This window comes from Eumetopias jubatus, unplaced genomic scaffold (assembly GCF_037043125.1).
Source record: "Eumetopias jubatus isolate StellerSeaLion01/CBP00866 unplaced genomic scaffold, mEumJub1_p1.0 scaffold_13, whole genome shotgun sequence".
In the NCBI taxonomy this organism is placed as follows: domain Eukaryota; kingdom Metazoa; phylum Chordata; class Mammalia; order Carnivora; family Otariidae; genus Eumetopias; species Eumetopias jubatus.
Window position 1 is genome coordinate 56389109 of NW_028274819.1, and position 14378 is coordinate 56403486.

Below are 14378 nucleotides of genomic sequence, written 5' to 3' on the forward strand. Positions count from 1 at the left end.
CTTATTCCAATTCCATAGATGAGTTCAGGAATATTCTCGGACCGGGCTACGTCAACCTGGGGAGGCCGAAGAGATAAATGAAGAGCACTCATGTCGGAGGTTATGGTATGTTCCACGCCTTGGGGAGCGTTGTGCATTGTTTCACTCAAAGACTGATGAGCTGAACTTAGCCAGCCAAGCTGGGCCCGACAGGTACCCAGAGCAATCCACGTATAGAATTTTTCACCTCTGAAGCCAAGATGGAGGCAACTGAGTTTCCAGAAAGCCTAAAGGGACCTTCTCTCTCTTAACCATGCACCTGCAATTTGGAGTCTGAAGTTGGCACCTCTGCCAGTCTCTGTGAAGACTCGCACTACTGACTTCAGTAATACACAGAAATAGAACCAATTTGGTTTTCTCAAGCAGGAGCAGGGCCTGGTCTTTATATCAATCTGAGCCAACGATTGACCTTTCCTAGTATGGTGGTCATGAATTCACATTCCTGGTTTCTCAAAGACAGTCAGGCAACGAGTATCTATGGAGGGCCACTATGTGCCAGGCTGTACACTGATTATTTCAAAGACTCCCTGCTTCCCACCAGCTCCCTCATATAGCCCCTGGGAGCCAAGTGGGGTCCATGGATATTTCTCTTATCACTGTACCCTGAAAGTTGGATTCCAAATCCACATCCCCATTTCATGCAAAGACCTTATTCCTAGACCTGGGTCAAGTTCACTTCTGTATCTTGGATCTGGGGAAACCCAGAGGTCTTCCTCAGAAAATGCAGCCTGGGTGGAAGAATAAGCCTGGTTCTAGCACCAAAGGTTCAAGGCATGGCCCCACCACCTACTAGCTGGGTGATCTCTGGGCAGTTACTGAGACTCAGTGCCTCATCCATAAAATGGGGGAATAAGCAGCTGGCCTAGAGGGCTGACAGACCCGGAAGGGCCTCACGTGCGAGTGCTGAGCAAGCTGGGAAAGGCAAACCGGTATGTTTCCTCTGCTGGCCTGTTCTGAGACCTGCCTCTGTGGCTTCCTTCTCTGAGCTCCAGGCCTTCAGGCTTGGCTTTTTTCTTGCTCGCTGAACTTACACAGCAGCCTTACAAGTGAGGGGTCAGCTGTCCTTTCTTTATGGATGAGGGAAATGATACTCAGAGATATAGAAACTTGTCAAAGACCATGTAGCCGGCTGAAATGAGACCCAGGTCTGTCTGGCTCCAAGGCCTCCATCCTCAGCCTTCAATCCAGAAAACTCTTGAAATTGCAGATTTGCCCTTCTCCTCCCCGACCCCCTCCACCAAGATGGAGCTCCACTTCATGAGCTGTTGCCGTGAGTCCCTTAAGGCGGGCTGGCCATTGTGAATCCCGGTGAACGGACTTACTCCTTGCTCTGGATCTTCCGAGCTCAGAGAGGAGATGGGGGTTTAGTGAGAGGGGTTGAGATCTTCAGGGGGCCAGGGATTCTGGGAAGGGGGACCCTGGGGGAAGAGGGGCTCTCTATGGGGCTCATGGAAGGTGACAGGATGTGGTGGGGGACAAGAGCTTGGTGGGGGACAGCTTGAGAATGGGAGTGCATGAGGAGACTGGAGAATCCAGACTGAATGAGACCAGGGCTTGGGGACCATCAGCATCCCCTCTGCCCGCCACCTCTCTACTGCTAATGGAGGAAGAGAAAATATCCCGGGGAATGCTGAGGCGAGAGGATGTGAAGGAACAGGCTGAGGGGAGGTGACACAGCAGCCTCCTCCCAGCAGCGGGGCTGGATCGAAAGAAACCCAGCCTCCTGCACCACTCTGGCCCTGGGCTGTCCCAGCCAAAGATCAGAGGAATTCAGAGAGAGAGAGAGAGCCAGAAGGAACCAGTAACTGGATGAGGCAGGTCCTGGGAGAGTGGAGTCAAGTATTACAGGAATTCCTACCCCATCTCAGAAGAGGTGGCTGTGATCCAGTGTGGCCCGAGCAGCATTGGCCCCAGTGCCTGGAGTCTCCACATTAGTGCCTCCCTTCGGTGGCTCGTGGCTGCTGTCTCCAGGGGCCCCTGATAAGGTCTCACTCCCTCCCCTGCCTGCCTCTTGACATTGAAATAGGAATTCACTGCACCCCATGAATCATGGGACCCAGAATAGGTAAGTCTTGGATGAAATTAAGGAAGGGGCACTGGGAAGGAGTCTGGGGGCCACATTCCCAGTGTGGAGGGTGAGGAGGCTGTGGAGCCAAAATGGGTGTACTGGGTGGGGTGGGCTGGGGGACTCGCGGTTCCTCCACACAGAGCCAGCCACAAGGCCAGACCTAGAGAAAGTGTTTGAATGAATGAGTGAATGACGCAAGGGGCAGGAAGGGACGCTGTTTACTCAGCTGGAGGCGGGGAACCCAGCCTACCTTCCTTGATGAGACAGAGATGCTGAGAGGACAATGGAAAGTCGGGGCACTCGAGCCCCTCACTGAGCCCTGTTCCCCGTCCAAAGCAGGCAGAGATAAAGACAGACAAAGCAGACAAATATACAGACAAAAGTGGAGTCAGAGACAGAGGAAGTCCAGAGATAGGGAGTCAGACAAAGGCTGGGACAGAGGAGAAGACAAAGGCCAACAGGTGTCTGCAGGACTGTGCAGGGACAGGGAAGGAGGTCCGCCCCGGAGAGAAGGCTGCAGAAGAGACAGGGGGAAATGAAGAGAAGCAGACAGAGACAGACAGGAGAGAGACAGGCAGGCCTGCCACGAAGAATCCGAAAGCTCAGCACAGAAGAGAAAGGGGTTCAGAGAGAGGCTTGCAGAACCCAGCCTGCAGCGTGACACGCACCACGTGGAGAGGGCGGAGGTTCTGGGAACGGAGCGCCCCGCTGAGCACTTCTTGGGCAGAGGAGGGAGGTGGAAGAAACAAAGGGTCTTCAGACACGGTGCCCTGCAGTGATCACCTCTGGTCTCCTTCCAGCTGTCTGTCCCCTGTTGGCTGTGTTAGCCTCACGCCCACTCAGGCAGGACTGAACCTCCTCCCTGGCTTGTGCGGGCGGCACCGAGGGCTTCGTGGGCGGCCTGACGCGGCTTGGGGACCCTGGCATGGCAGGAAGGGTGGGGTGGATGCTTCCTCTGGGGGCCTTGCCGGAGAGATGACAATGAGGTCAGACTTGGGTGGTTGGTTTGGAGATGGGCCACTGACAGACCAAATTACCCATCAGCTTTGGCTCGCTGCAGGATGGGAGGGTTGTGACCCTACAGGTATGGGAAGAAACTAGAGACTTTGGCTGTATTGGCTTGTCCCCCTCACCCCACTGTTATTCTGACCCCTGCAGGGCTCAACTCTAGACTATTCTCTAGCCGCCCCGACCTCCCACACATACAGCAGGAGGCTGATCCTCCGTCTGCCCACTGGGCCACCGGGGGCCACCTCTGGCTTTGCTTCCTGGGCCCCACCCTGAGCTCCTTCTGGTATGAGGACATCTGAGGGGTATGGGAATGCAGGTGGAGCAGGGTATAGAGACTGGAGCCTGGGAAAAGAGCAGGGGCCAGCTTGCGTGAGGGAGAGGGGTCAGCTGTCCTAGCCAGGGGCAGACATCAGAGAGAGGAATCAGGGTCAGATCTGGCTCTCAGCCCAGCCCTACCACCAGCTCACCATGTGCCCTTCGGCAACAGGCAGAGCTTTCCCTGTCTGTGGGGGAGGAGTTGGAGAAACTGATCTCCCGAGGCCATTCCTTTTGTGATTTCAGAGAAGCCTCTTTCCTACCTCTGCTTTTTGCTCACAGCTTTTACCTCCACCAGGAAGGTATCTGCCCACGTTTCTTCACTGGTTCTGGTGAAATTTGCCATTTGCCAACTCCTCCAAACATCAGCTTCTCCAGGAAGTCTTCCAGACGGATTCCCCAGCTAGAAGTAACATATCTCACGTCTGCTGCTTGACTTCTCTTCTTCGAGGTTCATCTTTTCTTGTTGCTCGTATTGTTTCTGCTGCTTTCCAGCCGTCCTGGGTTCAAAGTGCATCAATCCGGGGCAGATAAGTAGGGCAAAGGAAAGAACTAGCAGCCCCAGGTCAAACTTTGAGCTCTGCGTCACTGGCTGTATGAGAATTCAGTGACATTCTCTCACCCTTTTTTAAAAGTTGAGGAAACAGATGCTCCAAGAGGGCAAGTGGTCTCACCCAAGGTCACCCAGCAAGGGAGCAGCAGAGTGGGGGCCAGCAGAGTGGGGGCAGGTTGTCCTGATGCCAAAGCTCTTTCCTCTCTCTGCCATGACCCTCGGGGCTCCCTCCTCTCTTCCGCAGACCCCACACTAGTGAGACTCCACCCAAGACTTGGGCGCTTCTCCACTGGTTCTGGACAAAGCAAACTATTCTCTGGGTGCGAGTGACTGGGGAATGGGTGGGGTTGGGGTGGTTATTTCCTCCCAGGCGAGGCCTTGCCTACTGGGCCTGATCTCAGGCAGCTGTGAACCAGATGGCAGGCTTGCCTAAACCCTACAGTCAGGGGCTAGGCATTCAAAGCCCCCTCTGCTTTTGTCCCTTTCTGGGACTCACTTTCTCTGTGTGACAGATGGAGGGGGTTGGCTGAGGTGGTCATTTGGTCTCTTCCTATACTGAGAAGCCCAATCTTCTGTCTCTGGAAGGAGAAGTGCAGCAAAGGCCCCTCTGCAGGGGAAGGGTCAGATCTCCCCATCGGTGATAAGGGGGCTGGGCTGTGTCCAGGGTGCCAGCCCCAACTTCAGCTGCACCCTGGGGGCCGGGAAAAAGTAAAGAAGTAAACTTGGTGCCTGCCATCCCTCATGGGCTGCAGCCCAGAGCCCTAAGCGTTAATGCTTGAAATGATGGAGAACAGTGCCTCCCTCCCCAGACTGGGAGCTTCCTGGAGGTGGGGTCGGATTTGAACCATTCTTGGGGCCCCAGATTTCAGCACGGGCTCAGCAGATGTGAGGATCTGGGGAAGTCTCCGTGCCTAAGCTGTCCTCCCTCCACTCCCTGTCTCCTCCCAGGACATTCCTTCCTTCCCGCCAACCTGTTTTGAAAGCCTACTCTAGGTTGAGGACTGGAGACTCATGGGATGGAGTGAGGTTGGGTATAATAGGGCCCTAGGGGGTAAATGTAAGCACACAGAGAGATGAGCTGGGACTCGTGGTCGGGGCGGGGAGGGGTGGGCAGCGTGGCCAAAGCCAATGGCCACCTCTCTCTGAGCCTTAGGCTGAAGGAGACTGACCTGGATTCCCTATGTGCTCAGGGCTCACCCTGCCCCCCAGGCCCTCCACACTGTTTTTAATGTCATCTTTCTAGTTGGGATAGCCAGGGCTGGAACTGGGAACAGAAAGTCCCAGCACAGGGTGCCTGACCCAGTTTGGAAACCACCAGAAAGTGCTTGGCCTCCTCCCCCACCCTGCACGATCTTCCTCAAGAAACAACAGCTGGGAGGCCAGCAAGAGCTGGACCTCAACCATGCTGTTGTCATCCCAGCAGACCACCAGAAGCCCTGCAAGGAGGAATTTCCCAATGATGACAGCCAAGCCCTTCGTGCCTCCGACTCTTTCCCCTCCAGAAGCTCGCTGACCCCCTCCAGGAGCTCACTCGGGCCGCACTGGAAACTGGGGCATGCAGGGCCCCCCAGCCCACCCCCACCCCAACCTGAGCCCCTCCTCCCACATTCCCATGCTCCAGCCCCGTCTTCTCCCTCCCTCAGCTTAGCTCGGTTCAACAATCATGTTTTTAAGCTGGGCCAGGCCTTGAAAGATGAGAAGTGGTTTGCTGGCGAGAAAGGACACTCCAGGCTGAGGGTCCAGCATGTGCAAAGGCAGAAGGGTGAAAAGAATAGGTTGAATTTGGAGAATGGCAAGCGTCTATGGGGCCAGAGAACACTGTTCACTAGGGGCGGGTAAATGAGACAGGAGCGGTTCCCAAAAAAGCGGTTGTTGACCTTTTGAGGCTGAGATGTCCGTTCTCACATGGTATAGACGGTGGTGGGAAGGGAGGAGGGGGCCACCTATTGTTGGGGACAACAATCCTACAAACACTCCATGAAACCGGCCCTCTTCTCTCGCTCCCAGAGAAGGAAACTGAAACTGACATTGGCTAACTAAGCTGCCCAAGGTCACACAGCTCCGATGTGGCAAAGCAAATATTTGATTCCAAAGTCTTCTGACCTAGAGGATTTCAGCAGGGACATGGTCCATCAGGACATAGGATGGGACAGATGCTGCCCTGGGGAGCTTACTGCTTCATCAGGGGGACTTAAATAGTGCAGGAGACTGACCAGCCCTGCAGCCCAGAGGAAGGTCTGAGGGAACCGGCCCAGGAGGGGGTTTTACGGAAGACGAGACAGCAGGCGTGGGCCGCAGGAGCTAGGTAGGAGGGACCAGCAAGCTGAGGGCATACAGAACAATCTAGGAGGTAAGGGCTCAAGGAAGGAGTTGGCCACGCTGCCTTCCTTCTACTCCACTAACTCCGGAGAAGTATCTGTCATTGTTATGAGGGACGGATTGCCCAATATCTGCTGCTGGGAAAATTTCCCTTCCCAGGCTCGGGCTATGGGTGTGTCAGTGCTGGAAGCTGGTAGGTTTTCCAAAAACATCTTGGCACCTTTGTGACACTGCCCCCTCCCCCCACATGGCATCTGAACACAGTTCCAGGGTAGGTGCTTCTTTTTGCTCTGTTCTCTTCAGATGGGGCCTATGCCGGAGGCGTCTCACTCTCGCTGGGCAGGTTGCCCACTTGTGGCTTCTGTTACCCTCTTTCCACTCTTGTCTCCGGACAGCCAGAGAGCTGACTCCAGCCCGTATCCTCTCATGGGCTCTCCTAGAGCCCACAGCCCCCTAAACATCTCTCCCTTGGTGCACCACCCCCCCTGCCCCACCACCCCAAACTCACCATGGCCAAGGCTGAACTCACCACCGCGTTTTAATCCCGGCCCTCAATGATGGTAGGCCCAGATGCAGAGCTGTGCCTCCCTGCTCCACCCCTGCCCCCAGGACTCCTCGGCCTCCTGCACCCCCCACAGCTGATCTTCCACCAAGTCCTGCCCATCCTACCTCCCCACTGTGGTACCTCAGTTCATTACTCTCCTAGCCACTACCTAGCCCAGGCCCCATGGTCACTCGCCGCTCTGGACCCCACTCCTGCCTTCTCCCTGGTCCCTGCCCATCGCCTGACTCTTCCACTCTCCCCTCACAGGCACGGAGGTCTTCCCAGGTAGCCAAATCAGACCTCATCCCTGGGCTCAGAACAAAGCCCAGCCCTTCAGCCTGTCATTCGGGCTCATCATAGCCCGGCTCCTCCAACCAGTCTAGCCCCAGCCCCCCGCCACACCCCCACCGTGGCCCCAGTGCTCCAGCCTTGCCAGACCATTTGTTCCCTGAGCATTCTTTGTACTTTGATATTTCTGCCCTTTCCTCTGATGTTTCTTGCTTTAAGAAGCCTTCCAGAACCTTGCAATCTAGGCTAGGGTCTCTGCTGTGTTTCTGTAGTCTCGAAACTCCTTGTTACCTCAGTGAGCTCATGTCACTGGGATTCTGTGTTGGATGTCTGCTTCCCCACCTACCCCCACCCCCAGACACTGGGAGCTCCCTGAGGGCAAGGACTGGGGCTGCTGGCCTCTGAGTCCCCAGCAGCCTGCCTTGGAGAGCTGTCAGGGTGTGTGGAATGAATCTTCATTGTTACTTCTAGAACCAGCAGAGACCAGTTCTTCCCATGTGGAGACCCTGGGCAAGTCATGGTCCTCTCTGGCCCTGTTTATGCGCCCCTCAAAGGCTCAACCCAGCCCTGGCTTCCTGTCCAGGGGGCTCCCCAGCCCAGTGTTGCTGTGGAGTCACAGACAGATGAAGAGGGTCCCTGAAAACACACCAGGCAGGCACCCCCCTATCCCCACAAAGAGACTCCAACAGCGCAAATTGCATCTTGGGCCAGCTGAGTATCGCTATATGAGAATGTGGGCCCAGGATTGCCACATCGGCTAATCTTTCAGGAAAAAGCAAAAAATCTGGAGTTTTGTGTGAAATTTCCCGTTTTTAAATGCTGGCCACTAACTTAAAAACACTCAGAAAGCAAGCATTGCGCAAGCCCCCCAAAACGTCTAGAAGCCAGATGTGCCACCAGGTAGGACTGCCATGCGCTGCCCCACAACTCCAGAGGGCACCATTCCCTTCGTGGTGCACAGCCCACACAACTGCACACGGGGCCTTTGGCCGGGGCCTCTCCTTCAAACCTCTGCCTTATACTCTATCTCTGCTAGTTCTTTTGATGGTCTTAGCAAAGGGTGTGGGGAGAGGCCTTTTGTTCCCTTGTACAGGGAAGTCGTTAAAAAAAAACAGGACCTTGGAATGCCGCTGGGGGGATGGGGTGTGGGGAGAAGACAAGAAACGGCAGAGGGAGGCATCCGGAGGGGTCTGTGCTGCTTCAGGGATCAGGGGGACGTGAGTGAGTGGTGCTGGGGCTGAGGCGCCCACAGGAAGGAATATCGTTTTTTTTCTGGGCCCTGGTGGCCAGACCTGGAAAAAATAGATTGCCTGGTGAGTTTGCAGCAAAGGCTGACGAAACTGCCACTTGCAGGATAGCCTCATGTTGACAAAGGACATTATACTGTGTGACTCTCACACAGGCTAGAGAGGCAAGGCTTAGTATTCCTAACACACAGAGGCTCAGAAAAGTCTAGTTGCTGGCCCGAGGCCATACGGGGTCTAAGTGATCTTTGATTTTGCTCTCTCTGCTGGAGACAGGCTGGAATGTTCTGGAGAGAAAGTGCCATTGCCTTGCCCTTCCTTGGTCCCCAGGATGTGAGAACCCTCACAGGCTCTCTCGGCATTTCCCAGCAGGTCCCTCCTGAGAGTTCAAATCTGGGCCTTGGTTATGAGTCTTGAACTCCCACCATCCTCGGGTCCCCTGGAGTATGGGACTCAGGGCCCCACGTGTCCTTGTCCCCTCGTTTCTCTCTCTCCAGCCTTGCCCTGACAGCACTCTCTGAGGCCGTCACCAGTGAACGACGGACACTCTGTAAAGAATCAGCTGGTAGAATGGCAGACTCTCCCCATGAAACTACCTTAGACAAAGCACAGAAGGGAAGCCAGGTTGGAATAAGAAACGGCTGCATGGGGATTGTGTATGTTTCGTTTGTTCTAAGGCCATCTTTGCAGCCAACCTTCTTGTGGTTGCTACTGGGGGCCCAGGAGTCAGGCAGATCTGGGTTCCGGTCCAGGCTTTGCCATTTACCAGCCCCAGGACCCTGGATAAGTTGCTTCCCCTCTCTGTGCCTCAGTTTCCTCCTCTGCATCATGGAATCACAGCAGCTATCTCTAAGGGGTGCTAGGAGGATTGGTGAGTGAGCCCAGGCCAGCCCAGCCCAGCACAGAGTGTTGCTTGGTCTGTGGTAGCCCCTCAGACAAGCTCCTCGGACAAGCTCCTCCAAGACCCTTCCTGTAGAGGATTACGGTGAGGCAGAGAGCTGGGTCTCCCAACCTCCCACCTCTTCAGCCCTCTGGGGTTGAACTTTCTCTGGATTCTCAAGTTCCAGATGTGGCAATGTGGCAAAGCAAGTATGGAAGCCAGCATGGAGTTTGTGGCAGGACAGACAGCTGACAGAAAGACTGGCTGCCCGACGGGTGATAAAACAACACTTACTGCACACCCTGCTACACGTTGTGCTTGTACTGGTTTCCCCACACGTTACCGATGGAACCTGTTGGTAAGACAAATGCTGTTGTTTACTGTGAGGAGGGATAAGAACGCTTCTCAGAGCTTTGGCAGTGATTCAGAGTGGGGAGGTAAGGTCAATATTTGCTGAGAATTGGAAGTTTGTTTTAAGGCTGGTCCTTTGGTGTGGGGAGGGAGGGAGAGGGGGGAGGCCTGACTGGGATTGGGTAAGAATCATGATACAACAGTTTGTTGGTGGAAATGACAAGGTGAGGATTTTGTCGGGGAGAGAGTCAAAGAGTCGGAGGCTCACACTCTGTGGATGGTTTCCCTTGAAGAGTCGAGGGGTCTTTCAGAAAGTTCCTGTAATGAACAATGAAGCCATTTGTTTGAACTGGTCGGTCTGGGAGGCATAAGAAGAAAAAATGCGAATGAAGACAGTGGAATTGTAAGGCCCAAGTTCATGTAGACCGTAAGGTGTGGTTTCAGGCTTTTAGTGTCCAGGCTGAATGTGGGGTGGAAGGATGTGGTTCTCAGTGGGCTCTTTCTGTCCTGGGATGTGGGGATTACAGTCCCTGCCTTGCAGAGGAGGAAGCAAAGGGGCCACTGGTCTCAGGCCACACAGCAGGATTGCAGCCACGGGGGACTCAAACCTGGGCAGTGCCCCTGAAGCTAGTGAGTGTGCATGGAGGGAAGGGGTCCCAGGTCCTCCTTGTGGTAAGTTGGGGCTTGGGTGAGAGGGAGAGATAATCTAGGGAGGGAAGGATGGTGCTGTCAGAAGGAGGCATTAACTTGGAGGGGCCAGCTGCATGTGGAAGGGAACGGGTTCCGTTGGGCCCTGTGGCCTCGGAGGCGCTTGAAGGTTATCAGGAGAGGGGAGGGTAATTGTCTTCAGTGGGGCCTACTGTGTCTCAGGCCTGGGCAGGGGCTGGATGCCTCATCTCCTTGAGGTAGATGCTGTCTTCTCATCTGGAGGGTGAGGCAACAGCTCAGAAAGATGAAAGGGCATGTCCAGGCTCACTCAGCTACCGGTGACAGAGCTGGGGCTCAGACCCAGGTCTGAGGACTTTGGAACCCATGCTCAGCGCCATACCTGCCCCTGGGATTTTCTGTTTACAGCTGGGAGGTGGCTGGAGGAGGTTAGGACTTTCAGCGTTTCTGGCAAAGAACAGGCAGAGAAATCTAGCCTTCTCTGTCAGGCTGCTCTCTGACACCTTGGTCCTCATCACCCTGGATTCAGCTGGTGTGAAGAGTGCTGATACCTGCCCATGGAGGGGGTCTCTAGAGGCAGAGCCTCTGCCTTACAGATGTTTGGAGTCTCTGAGTGAACTGAAGGTTTCTGGCTGAAAGACGTTCAGGATGACTGACTGACTAGCTGGCTAGCTCAGCTTGCCTGAACAGACAAGTCTCCTGAGAGACAGCCAGACCAGTGACTAACCAGCTGATGGACATGAGTGGGCCTGTGTCCACAGCCAGCCATGTTACCAACTGACAGACACCCAGACCCCTTCCCTGCCCGCTCTGAGGATGTGGGCTCCAGCCCTGAGAACCAGCTGGCCTACCTGGAGCCCCAAAACCTGGTTGCCCACCTGGGAGAGAGACAAATTGGCATTTTTTTTTTCCTGGGGCCAGGTTCCCTATCTCTCCCCTCATTCCTACAGGCCACCCAGGCCCAGCCCAGGTTCACCCCCACAGTGGCCCCCTCTCCTGTCAGGGGTGACCCCTGACAAACTCTTCACAGGATGGGAAGGCCCTTGGAGATATCACATGAAGAGGTTGTACTTTCCTGGACTCAGGACCCTCCTTCCTAAGGGAGCTTTGTCCTTACTTAGAGAGTCAGACTATTTTGTTGCCAGCCTACTCAGAGGCCTTAGCCCACAGGAAGAGCTTGAAGAGGCCTGGTTACCTGCCTGACCAGCCCCATTCAGTGACCAAGTGACCACCCAATGCACTGACTACTCCCAGAGGGCACGGCTTCCCTCCTTCATCCGGAGGCTCAGGCTAAGGACTCGCCCATGGGAAGGTAGAAGATTCCTTAAGTTGGTCCACTGATCTTCTGTCGCCCTCCCTTCTCCATATCGTGGACTTCTTTCAGCGCCTTCTGGTCAGTGACTGCTGCCCTCCCAGACTCAGCTCCAACCTCATCACCTGGTTGGCCTGGCCCCTTGGTGGGTGTTCACTGCCAGTTAGGGCCGTGACAGAGAAGAGCATTGTGCTTCTTCCCCTCATCAAACCTGTGCAAGGAGCATGGAGTGATGTTGAGGTTGACACCTGGGCTTGAGTCCCTGCCCCAACATTAACCAGCAGAGCTAGTTACCTCAGAGCCTCAGTGTGCTCATCAGATGCATAGAGACAATGAAAGCACCGAGGCCCAGAGCTATGGGGAGGCTTCGGGAGCGTGGAGAACATGCATGTGAAGGCTTAGCTGCATTAGAGCGTGTAACCCAGCTTCTGTGCTATAGGAAGTGACCAGTCTATGCTGGTGAGCGAAACCAGCGCATGGGAACGGTACCATCAATCTCCTCTGCGGGAGTCCGCTCGGGAACACCCTCACCTCCATGTCTCCTTCTAAGTGACCTCTGCAGAGCCTGTCCCTTCGCTAGGCCAACCCCTTATCTCCTCCCTGACAGGTGTCACTTTGGTTTCAATATCTCCTCGTTTCCCCCGAATCCTCATGCCCCCCAAAGGCACTCCTCCCTAGCCGCACACACTTCCATTTCTTCAAATTCCTTAAGCCATTTGAATAGACGTCTCTCCAAAGAAAATACTCAAATGGCCAATAAGTACATGAAAAGATGCTCGACATCATTACTCATTAGGGAAATGTTAATCAAAACCGCATGCGATATCGCTTCCTACCCACCAGGGTGGCCATAATCAAAAAGACACAATAATAAGTATTACAAGGATGTGGAGAGATTAGAAGCGCCACACGCTGGTGGCGGGAGGATAAAATGGCACAGCCACTTTGGAAAACAGTTTGGCAGTTTCTTAAAAAGTTGAACGGAGTTGCCACGTGACCCAGGAATTCCACTCCTGGCTATATACCCAAGAGAACTGAGAACAGATGTCGACACAAAAATGTGTACAACATACGAATGTTCACAATACCTGAAACCTAAATAAAATGTGATGTATGTTCATACAATGGGATATTCTCCAGCCATGGAAAGGAATGAGGTACGGATGCCCGCTATAACATTATTCTCCGTGAAAGCAGTGAGGCAAAAAATTACATATTGTACTATTTCCTTTATATGAATTTATATGAAATATCCAGAACAGGCAAAGCCAGAGAGCCAGAAAATAGATTTGTGGTTGCCAGACGCTGGGGAGAGGGAGGACTGCTAACCGGTATGGGGTTCCTTACTGGGATGGTGAAGATGTTCTGGAATGAGTGACAGTGATGGATGCCCTTTTTCATATACCAAAACCCACTTAATTGTGTGCTTTAAAAGGGTGGGGTTTATGGCATATGAACTATACCTCAGTTGAAAAAAATTCCGCAGGCTCCCAGGTACCTTGTGTGAGGAGCGCAGACCCTTGGCCTCTGTGGCCCCTCCCTGGGTTTGCCTTCGGGGTCTGGAGATGGAGAGTCCCCATGTCCCTGCCTGGGTCAAGGGTTTCCTTGCGTCCATTTCCAGGCTCCAAAAGGAGCTTGTTGAATGAGGGGAAACTCCTACCAGGTTAAGAAACATATGAAACAATGGGGGAGGCTTCCGTGGGAAGTGGGGCCCCAGGAGGGGAGGAAGGCCACGGGGGTTGGTTTCCATTTGAGTGGAAGGGTGGAGTCTCCCGAAGCCGGACTTCCGAGCTCCGCACTGAGGTGAAATGTCAGGAGACCCCAGGAGAGATGGTCCTGAATGGGGTTCAGCTTTGCTCTCACTGCCGTGAGTGGGATACAGGCAAGATTACCATGGTTACCATGGAGCAACCCAGACATGCCTAATGGGGCCAAGGATCCAGATTTTAACCACAGCTCTGCCTCCTGAGTCATCACCACACTTGGGGAATTCAGTTTGTCCAGGGTGAGGGAGATGGTTAAGTGGGATCACCTCTGAGGGCCCTTTCTGCACCGACCAGCAACACGGTTTGATGTATGAGTTGGAGATGGGGTTAGGTAACTCCAGGATTACACACAGGGTGGTGCCCTGTGGGGGCATTGGTATCTGTTCTGAACTACCCCCAGGAAAAACCTTTACGCCCTGACTATGGTCCAAGCCTTGACCCTAAATCTGTGATCCTACCCTGAGCCAGAGAGACCCACAGCCAGACTCAGCCTCCAGGAGCACTGGATGTCTCTTAGCTACAGGCCCGAGCGGGGCTGAGGCTGCACATACTTCCCGCCAGAGTCCCTGCTTGAAGGGTATGGAGTGTGGCTGGCAGCTTCTCCCTAGAAGGAAGGTTTATGCTGGGAATGATATGAAGATGTGAGACAGGAGGTCCCAGCTGGGATCCGGCTAGCACGGGTGCATGGATCACGTACCCTCTTAGGAAGGGCCCTCCCATCGCTGGGCCTCAGGGAGGCTGGGGGTGCTCAGATTGCCACCAACCCCTGGAACACCCTGGGTGACCTGGGACAGGGCCATTCTCTGGGATTCCATCGCCACTCTCACCTCCTGGATGTCTGTCCCACAGGGCCAGTGGGTGAGGAGCCCCAGATACCAGGCAAGGACACCAAGGCCATGATGAGCGCAGAAGACACACCTGGAGGCAAAGCCAGCCCAAACCCTCGGGACTTGAGGCGAAGTGTGTTCTATAGCATCAAGGTATCACTCAGGGCCTTCCGGGAACAGGGCCATCTGAGCCTG

At 54.4% G+C, this 14378-nt stretch overlaps 1 protein-coding gene across 1 annotated transcript in view; it reads left to right on the plus strand.

The window, feature by feature from the left end:
* The first annotated feature begins 1881 nt into the window (after positions 1–1881).
* Positions 1882–14378, plus strand: part of SLCO2B1 (solute carrier organic anion transporter family member 2B1) — a 45524-nt gene continuing 33027 nt past the window's right edge. Inside the window, exons 1-2 of the mRNA XM_028116017.2 lie at positions 1882–2104; positions 14206–14336. Of these exons, the coding sequence (XP_027971818.1) occupies positions 2089–2104; positions 14206–14336 (147 nt within the window). The 5' untranslated portion in view covers positions 1882–2088. The remainder of the gene's footprint in view (positions 2105–14205; positions 14337–14378) is intronic.